The 23,937-nt window shown below is 51.6% G+C and overlaps 1 protein-coding gene across 1 annotated transcript in view; it reads left to right on the forward strand.

Annotated features, from left to right (window-relative positions):
• Positions 1-17,150, forward strand: part of MICOS10 (mitochondrial contact site and cristae organizing system subunit 10) — a 28,711-nt gene extending 11,561 nt beyond the window's left edge. Inside the window, exons 2-4 of the mRNA XM_069742096.1 lie at positions 15,530-15,577; positions 16,366-16,475; positions 16,988-17,150. Of these exons, the coding sequence (XP_069598197.1) occupies positions 15,530-15,577; positions 16,366-16,475; positions 16,988-16,996 (167 nt within the window). The 3' untranslated portion in view covers positions 16,997-17,150. The remainder of the gene's footprint in view (positions 1-15,529; positions 15,578-16,365; positions 16,476-16,987) is intronic.
• Positions 17,151-23,937: the final 6,787 nt, after the last annotated feature.

The raw sequence follows: 23,937 nt of genomic DNA on the forward strand, positions 1-23,937 counted from the left end.
AGTTATATTCTTGTACATAGGAGCAGTATTATAGCAGTTATTTTCCTGTACATAGGGGCAGTATTATAGTAGTTATATTCTTGCACATAGGAGCAGTATTATAGTAGTTATATTCTTGTACATAGGAGCAGTATTATAGTAGTTATATTCTTGTACATAGGAGCAGTATTATAGTAGTTATATTCTTGTACATAGGAGCAGTATTATAGTAGTTATATTCTTGTACATAGGAGCAGTATTATAGTAGTTATATTCTTGTACGTAGGGGCAGTATTATAGCAGTTATATTCTTGTACATAGGAGCAGTATTATAGTAGTTATATTCTTGTACATAGGAGCAGTATTATAGCAGTTATATTCTTGTACATAGGAGCAATATTATAGTAGTTATATTCTTGTACATAGGAGCAGTATTATAGTAGTTATATTCTTGTACATAGGGGCAGTATTATAGTAGTTATATTCTTGTACATAGGAGCAGTATTATAGTAGTTATATTCTTGTACATAGGGGCAGTATTATAGTAGTTATATTCTTGTACATAGGGGCAGTATTATAGTAGTTATATTCTTGTACATAGGGGCAGTATTATAGTAGTTATATTCTTGTACATAGGAGCAGTATTATAGTAGTTATATTCTTGTACATAGGAGCAGTATTATAGTAGTTATGTTCTTGTACATAGGAGCAGTATTATAGTAGTTATATTCTTGTACATAGGAGCAGTATTATAGTAGTTATATTCTTGTACATAGGGGCAGTATTATAGTAGTTATATTCTTGTACATAGGAGCAGTATTATAGTAGTTATATTCTTGTACATAGGAGCAGTATTATAGTAGTTATATTCTTGTACATAGGGGCAGTATTATAGTAGTTATATTCTTGTACATAGGAGCAGTATTATAGTAGTTATATTCTTGTACATAGGAGCAGTATTATAGTAGTTATATTCTTGTACATAGGGGCAGTATTATAGTAGTTATATTCTTGTACATAGGGGGCAGTATTATAGTAGTTATATTCTTGTACATAGGGGCAGTATTATAGTAGTTATATTCTTGTACATAGGGGCAGTATTATAGCAGTTATATTCTTGTACATAGGGGCAGTATTATAGTAGTTATATTCTTGTAAATAGGAGCAGTATTCTGAGGTCTTCGCTTTTCCTCGCGCTGATGACTTTGTGCCGTTTTCTTATTATGTGTGATTTCTGGAAGCGATCTGCTTTATTTTTCCTTTTTCTTTCTGTGTTCTGTAACTTGTGACAGGGAAGAGCTCAGATCCGGATGACTCCGGGAGACTTTGTAGTGTTTCCAGGTCTAATTTATTTTCCAAAGTTTCATTAAATCTGTTTCCCTATTTTTGGAAATAAACGGTCATGAAGAGCGGACAGTTTTGCCAGAATTAAGACCTTTCTTTGTGCGTTGATTCCGGAAAAACAGCTGCATGGAATTTGACAGAATTGGCAGCTTAATAACTCCGAAAACTTTTCGACCTGTGGACCCGCGGCTTTCAAAGGTCTCTACTTCTGACACCGTATAAAAGGCAAGAAATGAACTTCCTGGCGCAGTGGACCTTTCTTGTGCTCCTCTGTCGGTCGGTCACTTTCCCGCTCCTCCCTATTTACTGGAATGATATAATAAAATCCCTTCTCACAGGGTTATTCCCATAAATGTCCGATTGATGCAGGTTCCTTCTCCAGGAATCAATACTAATCTAGGTCGTCTTGTGTGCGCAGGACTTTCCAGATATCGCAGCGCTGCGACTCTGCAGGTAACGGAGCAGCCACATTACTGACTGCAGAGTTTCGCACACTCGGCCACGGCTGTCGCTTTCTGAATGTAATGCACAGGGTTAAATCTCCAGCATCATTGCTCCGTGTGATAAGCTCAATCCTCCCCCTCCATGCTGTTCTCAGGGCTCCTCGCTTCGCCCCGGCCGACCCCCCCACCCACCGCATGAACAACATAATTGTGACTGTTTGCAGATCGCGGATTCCCACAAACCACAAGGAGACGTCCTGTTTACTGTGATCTATCGCTGTCTATTCGTGACATCCTCCCTTTTATTACTTCTCGTGAGTCACCATTATTTCCCCCTCCATTTTCCAGCAGTGCAGCTGCCGCTCGTTCGCCACCTTCGAGCCCTCGCAGTCCTTGGTTGTGACTCTGGGGGTCCCGATTCCGTGCAGCTTCCTAATATTGGAGTCACGTTTACTCCTCGCTGTCATCTTTCTATATAATTTGCTGACTTTTTTGCTGATCTTTCACCTGTAGTGCATCTTTTGCACCAGCACTAGGGGGCGCACATGAGCTGGGGAGGATCTACACTATATAGTATGCCAGGGGTTGTGTGCCCCGCACATGGCGCCCACACACAGACCCAAAGCCCTAAGGGCCTCCCTCCCCATATGGCGCAAATCCGTGCCCGTGCGTTACAGAACAGTGAACAGACCCCCGCCAGCCGGCCCGGCACAGGAAGCCCTCGGAGGTGAGATGAAACTTATTAAATGGAAAAATAGAGCTTGGCACAGAGTGGGCAGTTTTGTGCCGGCGTGCCAATGTGCTGGAGTATTGTAGTATTTTTTCCATTTCCCAGAACATTAAAAGCCTTTCTCTTCTTTTTTTTTTTTTTTTTTTTTATTTTATTCCAATCCTCTGAATTATCTTGGAGTAAGCTGACACGAGAGCAGCTGGCTGCGGGCCTCTTACTCCAGTCACCTCCAAAGCAGCAGTCAAAACTGCCACTGCGTCACTCTATCTGTATGGAGTCTGGTTTTGCACAAACAGATGGCACATCGGGAGTTAAGTGTATTCTGGACCGATGACTCCCGTGCAGCAAGCAGCAGAATTGTGTATGCAGCTCTTGATACGACTAGAGACATTACTATGGATCAGTCCAAATAAATCAAGGTGGTTTACAGGGATATCCAAGAGAAGAGAACATGCTCTTGAGTTCCCACCAACCACCTCCAACTCTGTTCTGCTGGTCCTTTCCAGATTCTGCCTGTCTGCAGCCACCACTAGGGGGAGCTCCCTATATACAGAGATACATGATAAGATCCTGTCTGCAGTCACCACTAGGGGGAGCTTCCTGTATACAGAGATACATGATAAGATCCTGTCTGCAGTCACCACTAGGGGGAGCTCCCTGTATACAGAGATACATGATAAGATCCTGTCTGCAGACACCACTAGGGGGAGCTCCCTGTATATAGAGATACATGATAAGATCCTGTCTGCAGTCACCACTAGGGGGAGCTCCCTGTATACAGATATACATGATAAGATCCTGTCTGCAGCCACCACTAGGGGGAGCTCCCTGTATACAGAGATACATGATAAGATCCTGTCTGCAGCCACCACTAGGGGGAGCTCCCTGTATACAGAGATACATGATAAGATCCTGTCTGCAGCCTCCACTAGGGGGAGCTCCCTGTATACAGAGATACATGATCAGATCCTGTCTGCAGTCACCACTAGAGGTAGCTCCCTATATACAGAGATACATGATAAGATCCTGTCTGCAGCCACCACTAGGGGGAGCTCCCTGTATACAGAGATACATGATAAGATCCTGTCTGCAGCCGCCACTAGGGGGAGCTCCCTGTATACAGAGATACATGATAAGAGCCTGTCTGCAGCCACCACTAGGGGGAGCTCCCTGTATACAGAGATACATGATAAGATCCTGTCTGCAGCCACCACTAGGGGGAGCTCCCTGTATACAGAGATACATGATAAGATCCTGTCTGCAGTCACCACTAGGGGGAGCTCCCTGTATACAGAGATATATGATAAGATCCTGTCTGCAGTCACCACTAGGGGGAGCTCCCTGTATACAGAGATACATGATAAGATCCTGTCTGCAGTCACCACTAGGGGGAGCTCCCTGTATACAGAGATACATGATAAGATCCTGTCTGCAGCCACCACTAGGGGGAGCTCCCTGTATACAGAGATACATGATGAGATCCTGTCTGCAGTCACCACTAGGGGGAGCTCCCTATATATAGAGATACATGATAAGATCCTGTCTGCAGCCACCACTAGGGGGAGCTCCCTGTATACAGAGATACATGATGAGATCCTGTCTGCAGCCACCACTAGGGGGAGCTCCCTGTATACAGAGATACATGATAAGATCCTGTCTGCAGCCACCACTAGGGGGAGCTCCCTGTATACAGAGATACATGATAAGATCCTGTCTGCAGCCACCACTAGGGGGAGCTCCCTGTATACAAAGATACATGATAAGATCCTGTCTGCAGCCACCACTAGGGGGAGTTCCCTGTATACAGAGATACATGACAAGATCCTGTCTGCAGCCACCACTAGGGGGAGCTCCCTGTATAGAGATACATAATAAGATCCTGTCTGCAGTCACCACTAGGGGGAGCTCCCTGTATACAGAGATACATAAGATCCTGTCTGCAGCCACCACTAGGGGGACCTCCCTGTATACAGAGATACATGACAAGATCCTGTCTGCAACCACCACTAGGGGGAGCTCCCTGTATACAGATACATAAGATCCTGTCTGCAGTCACCACTAGGGGGAGCTCCCTGTATACGGAGATACATAAGATCCTGTCTGCAGACCCCACTAGGGGGAGCTCCCTGTATACAGAGATACATGATAAGATCCTGTCTGCAGTCACCACTAGGGGGAGCTTCCTGTATACAGAGATACATGATAAGATCCTGTCTGCAGTCACCACTAGGGGGAGCTCCCTGTATACGGAGATACATAAGATCCTGTCTGCAGCCACCACTAGGGGGAGCTCCCTGTATACAGAGATATATGATAAGATCCTGTCTGCAGTCACCACTAGGGGGAGCTCCCTGTATACAGAGATACATGATAAGATCCTGTCTGCAGCCACCACTAGGGGGAGCTCCCTGTATACAGAGATACATGATAAGATCCTGTCTGCAGCCACCACTAGGGGGAGCTCCCTGTATACAGAGATACATAAGATCCTGTCTGCAGCCACCACTAGGGGGAGCTCCCTGTATACAGAGATATATGATAAGATCCTGTCTGCAGCCACCACTAGGGGGAGCTTCCTGTATATAGAGATACATGATAAGATCCTGTCTGCAGTCACCACTAGGGGGAGCTCACTGTATACAGAGATACATGATAAGATCCTGTCTGCAGACACCACTAGGGGGAGCTCCCTGTATATAGAGATACATGATAAGATCCTGTCTGCAGCCACCACTAGGGGGAGCTCCCTGTATACAGAGATACATGATCAGATCCTGTCTGCAGTCACCACTAGGGGGAGCTCCCTGTATACAGAGATATATAAGGGTATAAGGTATTTTCCCCTGTGTTCGGGCTGCTCCTCGGTGGGGATTGTCAGGACCCCTCAGTATAATGGGTTTTCATCTCAATATTCCTCATAGAATACTTCTCATAACTATCATGTCTGGGCAGATCCGTGGACGGTTTCCAAGACTATCTTTCGCTGATAATGTGGAATACTGTGGGATAAATCGCTCGTCGCCTCGCCCCGGCCTTTTCCTGGCAGGCTGCGCTCGCTGATAGGTGTTAATCTGAGCCTGATACGTGCACATTCCCTGCCGCTCTCCACGCCCGGCTGCGGGTGACTCCTCCGACCACGAAACAACAGTCTCCGGTGCTCTGGACGGGCCAGAAATCCCGTTAGGGCGGCTTCACACGCTCTGTGCTTTTTGGAAAAACTCCACTGTAGCTTTTGGTGCCGGTTTTTGAACCAAAGTCAGGAATGGGAAAGAAAAAGGATGAACTTAAAGGGATATTCCCAACATTACCAGATGTAACCCCGGGCCCCCGCTGTCAGACCCCCAGTGATCTTAAGAATGGATTGTGCCCCACACTCCAGTCACTGGTATCAGCACTGTTCTGAGGGGGCATTTCCTGGACTTGTGGGGGTCCCCAGTGGTTGTGCCCCCTCTAATCTGTGCAGCCCCTTAAGCTTTCCTGGCTCAGAATCCGGACAGTTTTCTTACTTTTTTATTCTTCGATATCGTCGTTACTTTGTGTTCTGCCAAGTTGTCTGCTCCGCTCTGTAACACAACGCCTGAGAAGAGCCCGGGGCAGTCATGTTCTCTTAAAGGGGCGGTGCACTCAGTGTCTTCCCTGGCAGTGAAGGGGTGTAGCGGGGAGCGCTGTCACCTGGCGGTCGCAGCCGCTGCTGTCACTCTCCCGGGGCAATGAACAAAGTGTTCGCAGCCTTCGTGCTGTGTAATAGTTTCTTGACTCAGATTAAACCCTTTTCCCGACAAGCGCTGGGCGTCTCCGGTGTGGGGCTGTGGGGGATTGGCACCGCCGCTGGTTTCCTTCACTCGCCTTGCACCCATAAAATATATTTTTTTATTTTTACTATTTGTGCAGATGACCTCTACCTGCGTACGACCGGCGGCTCCTCTCCCTGCGTACGGCCGGCAGCTCCTCTCCCTGCGTACGGCCGGCGGCTCCTCTCCCTGCGTACGGCCGGCGGCTCCTCTCCCTGCGTACGGCCGGCGGCTCCTCTCCCTGCGTACGGCCGGCGGCTCCTCTCCCTGCGTACGGCCGGCGGCTCCTCTCCCTGCGTACGGCCGGCGGCTCCTCTCCCTGCGTACGGCCGGCGGCTCCTCTCCCTGCGTACGGCCGGCGGCTCCTCTCCCTGCGTACGGCCGGCGGCTCCTCTCCCTGCGTACGGCCGGCGGCTCCTCTCCCTGCGTACGGCCGGCGGCTCCTCTCCCTGCGTACGGCCGGCGGCTCCTCTGCCTGTTTACTGCCGGTGGCTCCTCTGCCTGCGTACGACCGGCGGCTCCTCTGCCCGCGTACGTCCGGCGGCTCCTCTCCCTGCGTACGGCCGGCGGCTCCTCTACCTGTTTACTGCCGCTGGCTCCTCTCCCTGCGTACGGCCGGCGGCTCCTCTCCCTGCGTACGGCCGGCGGCTCCTCTGCCTGCGTACGGCCGGCGGCTCCTCTCCCTGCGTACGGCCGGCGGCTCCTCTCCCTGCGTACGGCCGGCGGCTCCTCTCCCTGCGTACGGCCGGCGGCTCCTCTCCCTGCGTACGGCCGGCGGCTCCTCTCCCTGCGTACGGCCGGCGGCTCCTCTCTCTGCGTACGGCCGGCGGCTCCTCTCCCTGCGTACGGCCGGCGGCTCCTCTCCCTGCGTACGGCCGGCGGCTCCTCTCCCTGCGTACGGCCGGCGGCTCCTCTCCCTGCGTACGGCCGGCGGCTCCTCTCCCTGCGTACGGCCGGCGGCTCCTCTCCCTGCGTACGGCCGGCGGCTCCTCTCCCTGCGTACGGCCGGCGGCTCCTCTCCCTGCGTACGGCCGGCGGCTCCTCTCCCTGCGTACGGCCGGCGGCTCCTCTACCCGCGTACGACCGGCGGCTCCTCTGCCCGCGTACGGCCGGCGGCTCCTCTCCCTGCGTACGGCCGGCGGCTCCTCTACCTGTTTACTGCTGGTGGCTCCTCTGCCTGCGTACGACCGGCGGCTCCTCTGCCCGCGTACGGCCGGCGGCTCCTCTACCTGTTTACTGCCGGCGGCTCCTCTCCCCGCGTACGGCCGGCGGCTCCTCTCCCTGCGTACGGCCGGCGGCTCCTCTCCCCGCGTACGGCCGGCGGCTCCTCTAGCTGCGTACGGCCGGCGGCTCCTCTCCCTGCGTACGGCCGGCGGCTCCTCTCCCTGCGTACGGCCGGCGGCTCCACTCCCTGCGTACGGCCGGCGGCTCCTCTACCTGTTTACTGCCGGCGGCTCCTCTCCCTGCGTACTGCCGGCGGCTCCTCTCCCTGCGTACGGCCGGCGGCTCCTCTCCCCGCGTACGGCCGGCGGCTCCTCTCCCCGCGTACGGCCGGCGGCTCCTCTCCCCGCGTACGGCCGGCGGCTCCTCTCCCCGCGTACGGCCGGCGGCTCCTCTCCCCGCGTACGGCCGGCGGCTCCTCTCCCCGCGTACGGCCGGCGGCTCCTCTCCCCGCGTACGGCCGGCGGCTCCTCTCCCCGCGTACGGCCGGCGGCTCCTCTCCCCGCGTACGGCCGGCGGCTCCTCTCCCCGCGTACGGCCGGCGGCTCCTCTCCCCGCGTACGGCCGGCGGCTCCTCTCCCCGCGTACGGCCGGCGGCTCCTCTCCCCGCGTACGGCCGGCGGCTCCCCCTGCCCGCGTACAGCCGGCACTTCAGGTCTGCACTATGCTGCCTGTGCCGGGACCACTCGTATGTGATGGCTTATTCTGATGATGATGCTGTGGGATTCCTGTAATCTGGCACGTCTGATAATCTGGCACATACAACTAAACCAAGCAAAGCTTTTCATGGCCGCGATGCTGATAGTGATTTGGCGCCTTCCGTTCCCATTGATGCCAGATTAGAGGAATTTTCCACATTCTCTGAGCTGAATGAGAAGTGGCGACGTTTGTAGCTGACCGTTTCCGTCGGAATAAATCGGTCCGCGTTGAGTTTGGTCGTGTCGTTTGTACGGGGCCGATAGCCTCCAGTAACCTTTACGGTCTTCATTGCTGCGTTCATGCACGTTATTCCAGAGAGGTGCTGCAGCAGACGAGCGATGGGACTTTAACCCATTTAGTGCTGCTCGGCTGTCCCGGGGGGCCGCAGGGTACACGGCGATGTCTGCTGTTCCCTCGTGTACCAGGTTCGCACACCACATGTGGCCGCCATGCTTTGAATTCTCCTCTCATCCCATAAAACCCAGATGCTGCAGCCGGAGGCCGCGGACGACCACGTACGTCCCGTCAGTGGGGTCTGCACTTTCTCAGCAGGTTCAGCCCGGTGACCTCCATGTGTTTGGCCCAGAACACGGCGCCATTGTCACGGAGTGCGGCAGCTGCAGCCGGCCCGGCCTCTGTTTACCATTGTTTTCCGGGACCGGCTCCAGATCTGTGTACACGAGAGCGAAAATGGGATTAGCGGATCCTGCTAATCATTATTAAATCTCTGCGCCGAGACTTAATCGCTCGCTGGATCGCCAGCGGCTCGGATTCATGGTCAGGGAATGCGGACAGAAGAGTCCTGTATTGGGTCATCGAGCGTAGAAAGGCTCCATGTAGTTAACTATTCACACCCCTTGTCTGTAGAGAGGTCTATGTCGGATTTGCAAAACTGATCAACCCCCCCCCCCCCCCCCCCGACAAGTGGTGACAATAACGGAGCCCTGCAACAGGTCCGGCTCCCTGCGGTCGGCTGCAGCTCCGGACCTGGACGTTCCTCGGCGACATATCCGTGCTCTTGTGGACTGCAGCAGGTTTTCTTTGCTGCATTTCCTTTCCCCTCCACCTCCTCTGGTACTTCGCCGCCTCCACCACCATGCTTTATGGGCGGCGTGGCACTTTTTGAGCTTTCACAGCCCCACATATTTCTTGAATGCGCTTTTTTTTACAATTTCCCCCTCATAATTGATTATTACGGTGGCTGTTAATCTCTTCCGGAAGGATTCAGAGATTACATGTACAGATGGGAGAGGCCGGACTGAGTTGATCATCCAGATCCACCTTGTTCATGACATGGAGACCTTTGTTTGGCAGCTTATGCCCAAGGGTTATTCATAGCATTGAAGGATGGCACCCCCCACAGAACAGGGAATACGTTTCTGAATGATGGGGGGTCCGACTACTGAGATCCCCTCTGTTCCCAAGAAGGGGGGGCCCTGTGATATCAGCGACGGTCGTGCGAGCCGGAGATGGCGAAGGACAGCGCTTGGCAATGTCCACATGGATAATAAACTGTTGGAATCAGTGGGGGCTCTGCAGTCGGACCCTCACTAATGAGAAAAGTGGATGGGGACTATCAATAAATTTTGGGAGTGACCCAATAGCGCCCATTGGGTTGTCACTTTTTCTACCTCCTACCTCACGTTAGTGAGGTTTTGCGCCATCTTCCTGCGGCGGTGCAGGGAGCGCAGCTCTGAATCAGTACTGCAGCCCCGGATCGCGGAGATCCCAAAAGTTGTCCCCCAACCGTTGCCGCGACGTGCTGTCCTGGCGACCGCTCATCTCGTCTCTGACCGGTCTGCGCAGCGCCGCCGCGCAGATTCTTTGCTGCCGTGTTCTCATTTTTGTGGGTTTCACAATATTTCCCCCTGCGTTGTGTAAAGGTGCGGCGGCGCGGACAGGATGGAGCAAGCTGTTCACATAGTTTATCTAATTCTCTGCAGGATCGGCGTTTGAAGTTTGGCGAAAGACTGATGGGGACAAGGCCGCGTGTTTAATCCTCCGCAGGCAGGGGGTGATGGAGACCCTGACCACGGACATCACGGCTCCACATTTCTTTCTATTAACCTCTGCAAGACCCCAAAATCCTGGTCAGAGAGGAATGGAAGGGGCTCCGTCACCTATAGGAGGCCCTCTATATCCTTCTATGTGAGGGAAATGCCTAAATGTGCAATTCCCCAATGTTCAGGCGATTGCCATATAAACCGTTTCCTAAGAGAGATTTGTGAGACGTTTTGCCAGTCTGGACTCTGGTAAAGCTGGATGTTGGCCATGTTTGGTTACTGGCCCCGTTATTTGGGATATTGACCCTTTTTCTCCCTGAGTGGCCTGACCTATTTCCCCAGCTTCGCATCGGCTCTGGTGTTTCGCCGCAGCCCCTGCTGAAGCCGTCCTGTAGTCGTGAGCCCCGGCGAGCTGGCAGACCGTCTCGCTCTTGGAACCGCACGATGATTTCTGAAGTGTTCGCCGCTAAGGCAAATAAACATCCCTGGTGATCCTGGCAGGTCCGGCGGAGCAGAACGTTCTGCGCGGAACGTCGGCTGGCTCGCTCTGTTCTTGCTGCGTGTTGTGGACACTCGGCTAATGTGACCCTGCCGCCTCGCTTGCTTTTTCGTAAATCGGGTGGTGGATTATAACACACGGACAGCGAGACGTCTTACCCACAACGTGCCAGCGCAACTCAGAAGAGGCACCAGGCGGCGCCGCAACGTCTCCGAAAAGCACCATGACTGTTTGCAAATGTGCTGCGGACACGGACGGACATTGCAGTGAGCTGCAGCCGTAATCCACAGCACGGCATGCAGCTGAGCTCCATGTGCAGGCTGAGACTTGTGGTTCCTCCACTCCTGTTGCTTATGCCCTGTGGTCTATCCGGACCCTGCTCTCCATCCCACATACACGGGACTTGGATTTCTGCATCCCAAGACCCCCATAGACCTGCCTGCAGCGTGGAACGCACCGCCGGCTGTTAGGACGTCCCGGGGGGGCTGCGCTTCTCATTTCTCGGATGGGACTGTGCTTGTTGCTAGAAGCCGAGCGGCGATATTTGTGGAGCTCGTGTCGAGTTGCACATTAGCGAGGACATGATAGGACGGGCAGATAGCAGCAACACCCTAGAAACCGGAAAATATGAGACACTATTGCTCTTTATTTGGCAAATGGGGCCACGGCGGAGGACAGATCATTCGCTGCGCGGAGCAGGACTCCTATAGAAATAGGTTTTATCTCTGGGGTCCATGTGATCGGTGCAGTATGTGTCCCCCCCTCCCCCCCCCCCAGGACATGGAGTCGCCCTGCTCTTATGGAGTGAGGGGAGGTGGCCCAAAGCGTCTTCATCCCATGGGTGTTCTCTCGTAGGTTGTCTCGTCCTCGTGCTCCCTGCTGCCATCTCTACCGCAGGTAGATGACGTCATGCCCGACCAGGCCGCCATCTTCCATCGCCCCGTGGTCCAGTTCCGATGCTCTCATGCCCATTGTAGGCACTTTCCAGGGTGGACGGGGGTCATCGTGGCCCCTGACGGTCTTGAATGTGCGACAAGTTTTAACAACGTTCCCCTGAGTCGCCAATAACGTTATCAGTAATTTGGGAGCACATTCGCTCCTCTGTGGCATCGGACCAGACAGGTACGGTTTCTCCCCACATGTCTGTTTTTCGCCGCCCGTGTCCCTGTCCCCACACACATCTGATTTTTCGCCGTCTTTGTCCCCACACACATCTAATTTTTTGCTGCCCGTGTCCTTGTCCCCACTCTCATCTATGACTTTTTGCTGCCCGTGTCCTTGTCCCCACTCTCATCTATGACTTTTCGCCGCCTGTGTTCTTGTCCCCAATCTCATCTATGACTTTTTGCTGCCCGTGTCCTTGTCCCCACTCTCATCTATGACTTTTTGCTGCCCGTGTCCTTGTCCCCACTCTCATCTATGACTTTTTGCTGCCCGTGTCCTTGTCCCCACTCTCATCTATGACTTTTTGCTACCGGTGTCCTTGTCCCCACTCTCATCTATGACTTTTCGCCGCCCGTGTCCTTGTCCCCACTCTCATCTATGACTTTTCACTGCCCTTGTCCCCACTCTCATCTGACTTTTCACTGCCCTTGTCCCCATTCTCATCTATGACTTTTCGCCGCCTGTGTTCTTGTCCCCAATCTCATCTAGACTTTTTGCTGCCCGTGTCCTTGTCCCCACTCTCATCTATGACTTTTTGCTGCCCGTGTCCTTGTCCCCACTCTCATCTATGACTTTTTGCTACCGGTGTCCTTGTCCCCACTCTCATCTATGACTTTTCGCCGCCCGTGTCCTTGTCCTCCCTCTCATCTGACTTTTTGCCGCCCGTGTCCTTGTCCTCCCTCTTATCTGACTTTTTGCCGTCCGTGTCCTTGTCCCCACTCTCATCTATGACTTTTTGCTACCGGTGTCCTTGTCCCCACTCTCATCTATGACTTTTCACTGCCCTTGTCCCCACTCTCATCTGACTTTTCACTGCCCTTGTCCCCACTCTCATCTATGACTTTTCACTGCCCTTGTCCCCACTCTCATCTATGACTTTTCACTGCCCTTGTCCCCACTCTCATCTATGACTTTTCGCCGCCCGTGTCCTTGTCCTCCCTCTCATCTGACTTTTTGCCGCCCGTGTCCTTGTCCTCCCTCTCATCTGACTTTTTGCCGCCCGTGTCCTTGTCCTCCCTCTCATCTGACTTTTTGCCGCCCGTGTCCTTGTCCTCCCTCTTATCTGACTTTTTGCCGTCCGTGTCCTTGTCCCCACTCTCATCTATGACTTTTTGCTACCGGTGTCCTTGTCCCCACTCTCATCTATGACTTTTCACCGCCCTTGTCCCCACACTCGTTTATGATTTTTCGCCGCCCTTGTCCCCACACTCATTTGATTTTTCGCTGCCGTTCTCCCTGCCCCCACACTCATTTGATTCTGATTTTTCGCCACCCTTGTCCCCACACTCGTTTATGATTTTTCGCCGCCCGTGTCCTTGTCCCCACACTTGTTTGAGTTTTTGCCGCCCGTGTCCCTGTCCCCACACTCGTCTGACTTTTCACCACGCTTGTCCCCATACTAGTTTACGATTTTTCGACACCCTTGTCCCCACACTTGTTTGAGGTTTTTGCCGCCCGTGTCCCTGTCCCCACTTCACCGTTCAGAGTGACATCTGGCGGACAACCCCTGCGGGCGCTGCGGTGGTAGATGTCAGCGGCTGCCACGTCAGTTACCAGTGGCCGCCGCTTCTTGCGCTCATCAGTCGTGGAGATTGATGGGCTGCGGGATTGATCTGGCGGACTTCTCGTGCGAGGGGTTTAGACTTTAACAGCCTGAAATGAGGCGTCGCCCCCTCTCCCACCCGCCCGCGTCCACCACATGCGAGCGCGGAAATTCCATCCTGCCCCATCAGGTCCAGCATTAATCTCATTGGCAAGGGGGCGCCTGGCATGTGGCTGGTTAATGGCGAGAAGTAAATGAGGCAGCGCCAGCCTGTTTTTTCAATTAAGCGTTTGAAGCGGTCACAGAGAAGGTGTAAATGGCGCAGTTGTGGTGCCCCCCGCCCCTGCGCCCGTGGGCCTCTCTGGAAAGTCTCTCCTGTTAGGCCTCTCGCTCCACTTTTATTAGAAGATAAGCCTTTCATGTTTTATTGTTATGAGTGCGGCGGTCCTGGAGGTGCCACTTCTAGTGGAAACAGCTGCGGTGGGATCAGGTGCCAGCGGCCCCGCACCATGGCTGCTGCTTAACCCTTGTGCCACCAGAGGCGCCCCTCTCCCCGAATATCTGCTGCTTGGTTCACTGTCCTATAGCTAGCATTGTACTCCACTCCCCTCCAGAGCTGCGTGCACTATTCTGCTGTCCAGTATCTATATACTTACCTTGTGCTTATTTCTACTATATCTAGTCGCCTCCAGAGCTGAATTCACAATTCTGCTGTCCTGTATCTAAATACTTACCTTGTGCTTATTTCTACTATATCTACTCACCTCCAGAGCTGTAGTCACAATTCTGCTGTCCAGTATCTAAATACTTACCTTGTGCTTATTTCTACTATATCTAGTCGCCTCCAGAGCTGAATTCACAATTCTGCTGTCCTGTATCTATATACTTACCTTGTGCTTATTTCGACTATATCTACTCACCTCCAGAGCTGTAGTCACAATTCTGCTGTCCAGTATCTAAATACTTACCTTGTGCTTATTTCTACTATATCTAGTCGCCTCCAGAGCTGAATTCACAATTCTGCTGTCCTGTATCTATATACTTACCTTGTGCTTATTTCTACTATATCTAGTCGCCTCCAGAGCTGAATTCACAATTCTGCTGTCCTGTATCTATATACTTACCTTGTGCTTATTTCTACTATATCTAGTCACCTCCAGAGCTGAATTCACAATTCTGCTGTCCAGGATCTACAGTAAATACTTACCTTGTGCTTGTTTCTACTATATCTAGTTGCCTCCAGAGCTGCAATCACCATTCTTCTGTACACTATAACTATAAATCGCTCACCTTGTGCTCATTTCTACTATATCTAGTCGCCTACTCCAGAGCTGTAGTCACAATTCTGCCGTCCATTATCTAAATACTTACCTTGTGCTCATTTCTACTATATCTTCGCCTCTAGAGCTGCAATCACCATTCTTCTGTACACTATAACTATAAATCGCTCACCTTGTGCTCATTTCTACTATATCTAGTCGCCTACTCCAGAGCTGTAGTCACAATTCTGCCGTCCATTATCTAAATACTTACCTTGTGCTCGTTTCTACTATATCTAGTCGCCTCTAGACCTGCAAAACTTCACCTATTGTGAAACTACAACTCCCAACATGCCTTCTTAGCCTGTGTCTATCAGGGAATGCTGGAAGTTGTAGTTTCCCCACAGCTGGCGTGCAGGGCTGTTAACCTGGAATCCGCAGGTGTGCAGCTCTGGATGTGACTGGAGCATATTAGGATCGTCCTGTATCTGTGTTCTAAGACGCATCGTCCTCGGCCGGAACTGGGATCCCCCTGATTGTGGGTGGACGGTGCCGCCTCCTGCCCGCAGCCGCCTCCTGCCCGCAGCCGCCTCCTGCCCGCAGCCGCCTCCTGCCCGCAGCCGCCTCCTGCCCGCAGCCGCCTCCTGCCCGCAGCCGCCTCCTGCCCGCAGCCGCCTCCTGCCCGCAGCCGCCTCCTGCCCGCAGCCGCCTCCTGCCCGCAGCCGCCTCCTGCCCGCAGCCGCCTCCTGCCCGCTGTGTGGACCTGGATGGGTCATTCTTCTGTCTGTACATGGATGTTATATTTTTTTTTTTTTTAATTATTATTCTAAAATCTCCCATTTTGTCTTCCTCAGGTGCCGGCCTGGGACTGGGGATTGTATTTTCCGTCGTCTTCTTTAAGAGTAAGTCCCAGCTCTAGTCCTGATCCAGTAGAGAACATGTTGGTATTCGGCTCTGCACTCTGTGCGTCCTGTCTACAGTCACCACCGGGGGAGCTGAGGAGCAGCTGCACACTGTGCAGTGTCCTGTATACAGGCCGCTCCGGAGCTCCCCCTGGTGGTGGCACAATATTATCATTTCTCTGGGACTTGCAGCACAGACCAATCAGGGTGATGGGTTCAGTCATGGCTGCCACTTTGAGGGATGCAGCACGGGACCCCCACATTGCATATCCAGAGCCTTTCCCTTAAATAGCGTCCTGCTGTGGCCCCTTCATTCCCAGGATAGTTAGGGGTCCCAAAGGTTGGATCCCCGCTGCTCACAAGCTGATGGCGTGTACACATAGCCGTCATCACCCCGCCATCATGGCGGCAGTGAGGGAGCACAGAGGAATTCCACAGGGCAGCGTACAGAGAAGTTTTTAGGTTGTGGGTTATTTTATTTATTTATTTTTTTAACATTTTTATACCCAGAAATTCTTATTTTATTTGTCCGATCATGACTCGGTCAGATTTATCGGGGGCGGGGTGTGGGGGGACGCGCTCTGATTCTCTGCAATGAGGGGCCTTCTGGCCGCAGACCACCGAATCGCCGTCGTATAATGAGCTCTAAAGCGCGTTTCGCCTCCATCGCCGTCGTTGTGTTTTATGATCGTAGCTTTCCATAAAAGTTCTCATTAACGCGCTGTACCTCGGGGGTTAATTGTCTGCACGTGACCACCCAAGTAACCCGCAGACCCCTCTGCTTCCAGGAAAGACGTGGCCCATCGTGTTCTCCTCCGGGATCGGCTTGGGAATGGCGTACTCCAACTGCCAGAACGACTTCCAGTCTCCGTACCTTCTCCACGGCAAGTTCGTCAAAGTGAGTGTGGGGGGGGGAGAGCTCCCCGTCTGACCTCTGACCCCGGGGGGCTTCACTCACACATAATACAGGGCATCAGAAACCAGAAGTGCCAAAAACGGCAAAAGAAAGATGTTTTTTGTTCTACAACCTGACTGTTCGCATTGAGCGCTGGGTTTGGGGGCTTATTGCAGATTTCTGAGCACTGGAACACTTGGGAGCGAGACCCCCATCCGAACACGCGGGGTCCCGGAACAGTTAACTCCCTAATTACCTCCAAATGTGTGGTGGTGGTTAATGGCGCGAGCTCCGCTAACGGCCTAATTATCTAATCGCTGCCGGGGAACAGTGTGGAAACTATTAGAGCAGAGGAGCCTGGGAATCGGGACCCCCGACCCACCCGGGACGCTTAAAGGGGCCCTCTGAGACCCCCGCAGAATCCTCACTGTGTGGATTGTCCCGTGTCCTAGGCGGCCCTCCCATGGCGCTGGCCCCTCCGACTGCTGCTGACCCCACTAGTGCTCTCGTTGCAGGATCAGTGACCCCGCGCTGCCAGTCGGACGTCCGGACCCCGCACTCGAGCCTCCGGACCCCGCACTCGAGCCTACGGACCCCGCACCGGACTTCGCTGTTCTCATTTGTTTTATATTTTCTGTCTCCACAATTTGGAGAAATAAAGATTTAATCTGAAATGTCGCCGAGTCTGAGATCACTGATTCCTTAAAGGAAAAGTCCAGCCAAGGGGAGAGGGGCAACTGCAGAGCATCGCTCCTCCTGACGGATACATAGTGATATATCCTGCAGATTATTACACCACTGTCCTCTCTGCAGAGCATCGCTCCTCCACCTCCTGACAGATACATAGTGATATATCCTGCAGATTATTACACCACTGACCTCTGCAGAGCATCGCTCTTCCACCTCCTGACAGGTACATAGTGATATATCCTGCAGATTATTACACCACTGACCTCTCTGCAGAGCATCGCTCCTCCTGACGGATACATAGTGATATATTCTGCAGATTATTACACCACTGACCTCTCTGCAGAGCATCGCTCCTCCACCTCCTGACAGATACATAGCGACATACCCTGCAGATTATTACACCACTGACCTCTGCAGAGCGTCGCTCCTCCACCTCCTGACATATACAGTGATATATCCTGCAGATTATTACACCACTGACCTCTCTGCAGAGCATCGCTCTTCCACCTCCTGACAGATACATAGTGATAATTCCTGCAGATTATTATTCCACTGACCTCTCTGCAGAGCATCGCTCCTCCACCTCCTGACAGATACATAGCGACATATCCTGCAGATTACACCACTGACCTCTCTGCAGAGCATCGCTCCTCCACCTCCTGACAGATACATAGCGACATACCCTGCAGATTATTACACCACTGACCTCTCTGCAGAGCATCGCTCCTCCACCTCCTGACATATACAGTGATATATCCTGCAGATTATTACACCACTGACCTCTCTGCAGAGCATCGCTCTTCCACCTCCTGACAGATACATAGTGATAATTCCTGCAGATTATTATTCCACTGACCTCTCTGCAGAGCATCGCTCCTCCACCTCCTGACAGATACATAGTGATAATTCCTGCAGATTATTACACCACTGACCTCTCTGCAGAGCATCGCTCCTCCACCTCCTGACAGGTACATAGTGACATATCCTGCAGATTATTACACCACTGCCCTCCCTGCAGAGCATCGCTCCTCCACCTCCTGACATACATAGCGACATATTCTGCAGATTATTACACCACTGACCTCTTTGCGGAGCATCGCTCCTCCACCTCCTGACAGATACACAGTGATATATCCTGCAGATTATTACACCACTGACCTCTCTGCAGAGCATCGCTCCTCCACCTCCTGACAGATACATAGTGATAATTCCTGCAGATTATTACACCACTGACCTCTCTGCAGAGCATCGCTCCTCCACCTCCTGACAGATACATAGTGATATATCCTGCAGATTATTACACCACTGCCCTCTCTGCAGAGCATCGCTCCTCCACCTCCTGACAGGTACATAGTGATATATCCTGCAGATTATTACACCACTGCCCTCTCTGCAGAGCATCGCTCCTCCACCTCCTGACATACATAGCGACATATTCTGCAGATTATTACACCACTGACCTCTTTGCGGAGCATCGCTCCTCCACCTCCTGACAGATACATAGTGATATATCCTGCAGATTATTACACCACTGACCTCTGCAGAGCGTCGCTCCTCCACCTCCTGACAGATACATAGTGATATATCCTGCAGATTATTACACCACTGACCTCTCTGCAGAGCATCGCTCCTCCACCTCCTGACAGGTACATAGTGACATATCCTGCAGATTATTACACCACTGCCCTCTCTGCAGAGCATCGCTCCTCCACCTCCTGACAGGTACATAGTGATATATCCTGCAGATTATTACACCACTGCCCTCTCTGCAGAGCATCGCTCCTCCACCTCCTGACGGATACATAGTGAATTAGTGATATATCCTGCAGATTATTACACCGCTGACCTCTCTGCAGAGCATCGCTCCTCCACCTCCTGACAGATACAGTGATATATCCTGCAGATTATTACACCACTGACCTCTCTGCAGAGCATCGCTCCTCCACCTCCTGACAGATACATAGCGACATATCCTGCAGATTATTACACCACTGACCTCTGCAGAGCGTCGCTCCTCCACCTCCTGACATATACAGTGATATATCCTGCAGATTATTACACCACTGACCTCTCTGCAGAGCATCGCTCCTCCACTTCCTGACAGATACATAGTGATAATTCCTGCAGATTATTACACCACTGACCTCTGCAGAGCATCGCTCCTCCACCTCCTGACAGATACATAGTGATAATTCCTGCAGATTATTACTCCACTGACCTCTCTGCAGAGCATCGCTCCACCACCTCCTGACAGATACATAGTGATATATCCTGCAGATTATTACACCACTGACCTCTCTGCAGAGCATCACTCCTCCACCTCCTGACAGATACATAGTGATATATCCTGCAGATTATTACACCACTGACCTCTTTGCGGAGCATCGCTCCTCCACCTCCTGACAGATACATAGTGATATATCCTGCAGATTATTACACCACCGACCTCTGCAGAGCATCACTCCTCCACCTCCTGACAGATACATAGTGATATATCCTGCAGATTATTACACCACTGACCTCTGCAGAGCGTCGCTCCTCCACCTCCTGACAGATACATAGTGATATATCCTGCAGATTATTACACCACTGACCTCTGCAGAGCATCGCTCCTCCACCTCCTGACAGATACATAGTGATATATCCTGCAGATTATTACACCACTGACCTCTCTGCAGAGCATCGCTCCTCCATCTCCTGACAGATACATAGCGACATCCTGCAGATTATTACACCACTGACCTCTGCAGAGCGTTGCTCCTCCACCTCCTGACATATACAGTGATATATCCTGCAGATTATTACACCACTGACCTCTCTGCAGAGCATCGCTCCTCCACCTCCTGACATACATAGCGACATATTCTGCAGATTATTACACCACTGACCTCTCTGCAGAGCATCGCTCCTCCACCTCCTGACAGGTACATAGTGACATCCTGCAGATTATTACACCACTGCCCTCTCTGCAGAGCATCGCTCCTCCACCTCCTGACAGATACATAGTGATATATCCTGCAGATTATTACACCACTGACCTCTCTGCAGAGCATCGCTCCTCCACCTCCTGACGGATACATAGTGAATTAGTGATATATCCTGCAGATTACACCGCTGACCTCCCTGCAGAGCATCGCTCCTCCACCTCCTGACAGATACATAGCGACATCCTGCAGATTATTACACCACTGACCTCTGCAGAGCATCACTCCTCCACCTCCTGATAGATACATAGTGATATATCCTGCAGATTATTACACCACTGACCTCTCTGCAGAGCATCGCTCCTCCACCTCCTGACAGATACAGTGATATATCCTGCAGATTATTACACCACTGACCTCTGCAGAGCATCACTCCTCCACCTCCTGATAGATACATAGTGATAATTCCTGCAGATTATTACACCACTGACCTCTTTGCAGAACATCGCTCCTCCACCTCCTGACAGATACACAGTGATATATCCTGCAGATTATTACACCACTGACCTCTCTGCAGAGCATTGCTCCTCCACCTCCTGACAGATACATAGTGATACATCCTGCAGATTATTACACCACTGACTTCTCTGCAGAGCATCGCTCCTCCACCTCCTGACAGATACATAGTGATATATCCTGCAGATTATTACACCACTGACCTCTGCAGAGCATCGCTCTTCCACCTCCTGACAGGTACATAGTGATATATCCTGCAGATTATTACACCACTGACCTCTCTGCAGAGCATCGCTCCTCCACCTCCTGACAGATACATAGTGATATATCCTGCAGATTATTACACCACTGACCTCTGCAGAGCATCGCTCTTCCACCTCCTGACAGGTACATAGTGATATATCCTGCAGATTATTACACCACTGACCTCTCTGCAGAGCATCGCTCCTCCACCTCCTGACACGTACATAGTGACATATCCTGCAGATTATTACACCACTGCCCTCTCTGCAGAGCATCGCTCCTCCACCTCCTGACATACATAGTGATATATCCTGCAGATTATTACACCACTGACCTCTCTGCAGAGCATCGCTCCTCCACCTCCTGACAGGTACATAGTGACATATCCTGCAGATTATTACACCACTGCCCTCTCTGCAGAGCATCGCTCCTCCACCTCCTGACAGGTACATAGTGATATATCCTGCAGATTATTACACCACTGCCCTCTCTGCAGAGCATCGCTCCTCCACCTCCTGACAGATACATAGTGATATATCCTGCAGATTATTACACCATTGACCTCTCTGCAGAGCATCGCTCCTCCACCTCCTGACAGGTACATAGTGACATATCCTGCAGATTATTACACCACTGCCCTCTCTGCAGAGCATCGCTCTTCCACCTCCTGACAGGTACATAGTAATATATCCTGCAGATTATTACACCACTGACCTCTCTGCAGAGCATCGCTCCTCCACCTCCTGACGGATACATAGTGAATTAGTGATATATCCTGCAGATTATTACACTGCTGACCTCTCTGCAGAGCATCGCTCCTCCACCTCCTGACAGATACACAGTGATATATCCTGCAGATTATTACACCGCTGACCTCTCTGCAGAGCATCGCTCCTCCACCTCCTGACAGATACATAGCGACATCCTGCAGATTATTACACCACTGACCTCTGCAGAGCATCGCTCCACCACCTCCTGATAGATACATAGTGATATATCCTGCAGATTATTACACCGCTGACCTCTCTGCAGAGCATCGCTCCTCCACCTCCTGACAGATACAGTGATATATCCTGCAGATTATTACACCACTGACCTCTCTGCAGAGCATCGCTCTTCCACCTCCTGACAGATACATAGTGAGATATCCTGCAGATTATTACACCACTGACCTCTCTGCAGAGTATCGCTCCTCCACTTCCTGACAGATACATAGTGATAATTCCTGCAGATTATTACTCCACTGACCTCTCTGCAGAGCATCGCTCCTCCACCTCCTGACAGATACATAGTGATAATTCCTGCAGATTATTACACCACTGACCTCTCTGCAGAGCATCGCTCCTCCACCTCCTGACAGATACATAGTGATAATTCCTGCAGATTATTACACCACTGACCTCTCTGCAGAGCATCGCTCCTCCACCTCCTGACAGATACAGTGATAATTCCTGCAGATTATTACTCCACTGACCTCTCTGCAGAGCATCGCTCCTCCACCTCCTGACAGATACACAGTGATATATCCTGCAGATTATTACACCACTGACCTCTTTGCGGAGCATCGCTCCTCCACCTCCTGACAGATACATAGTGATATATCCTGCAGATTATTACACCACCGACCTCTCTGCAGAGCATCACTCCTCCACCTCCTGACAGATACACAGTGATATATCCTGCAGATTATTACACCACTGACCTCTCTGCAGAGCATCACTCTTCCACCTCCTGACAGATACACAGTGATATATCCTGCAGATTATTACACCACTGACCTCTTTGCGGAGCATCGCTCCTCCACCTGACAGATACATAGTGATATATCCTGCAGATTATTACACCACCGACCTCTCTGCAGAGCATCACTCCTCCACCTCCTGACAGATACATAGTGATATATCCTGCAGATTATTACACCACTGACCTCTGCAGAGCGTCGCTCCTCCACCTCCTGACAGATACATAGTGATATATCCTGCAGATTATTACACCACTGACCTCTGCAGAGCATCGCTCCTCCACCTCCTGACAGGTACACAGTGATATATCCTGCAGATTATTACACCACTGACCTCTCTGCAGAGCATCACTCCTCCACCTCCTGACAGATACAGTGATATATCCTGCAGATTATTACTCCACTGACCTCTCTGCAGAGCATCGCTCCTCCACCTCCTGACAGATACAGTGATATATCCTGCAGATTATTACACCACTGACCTCTCTGCAGAGCATCGCTCCTCCACCTCCTGACAGATACAGTGATATATCCTGCAGATTATTACTCCACTGACCTCTCTGCAGAGCATCGCTCCTCCACCTCCTGACAGATACAGTGATATATCCTGCAGATTATTACACCACTGACCTCTCTGCAGAGCATCACTCCTCCACCTCCTGACAGATACACAGCGATATATCCTGCAGATTATTACACCACTGACCTCTCTGCAGAGCATCGCTCCTCCACCTACTGACAGATACATAGTGATATATCCTGCAGATTATTACACCACTGACCTCTCTGCAGAGCATCGCTCTTCCACCTCCTGACAGATACACAGTGATATATTCTGCAGATTATTACACCACTGACCTCTCTGCAGAGCATCGTTCCTCCACCTCCTGACAGATACATAGTGATATATCCTGCAGATTATTACACCACTGACCTCTGCAGAGCATCGCTCCTCCACCTCCTGACGGATACATAGTGAATTAGTGATATATCCTGCAGATTATTACACCGCTGACCTCCCTGCAGAGCATCGCTCCTCCACCTCCTGACAGATACACAGTGATATATCCTGCAGATTGTTACACCGCTGACCTCTCTGCAGAGCATCGCTCCTCCACCTCCTGACAGATACATAGCGACATCCTGCAGATTATTACACCACTGACCTCTGCAGAGCATCACTCCTCCACCTCCTGATAGATACATAGTGATATATCCTGCAGATTATTACACCACTGACCTCTCTGCAGACCATTGCTCCTCCACCTCCTGACAGATACATAGTGATATATCCTGCAGATTATTACACCACTGACCTCTCTGCAGAGCATCGCTCCTCCACCTCCTGACA

This window comes from Ranitomeya imitator, chromosome 10 (assembly GCF_032444005.1).
Source record: "Ranitomeya imitator isolate aRanImi1 chromosome 10, aRanImi1.pri, whole genome shotgun sequence".
Lineage (NCBI taxonomy): Eukaryota > Metazoa > Chordata > Amphibia > Anura > Dendrobatidae > Ranitomeya > Ranitomeya imitator.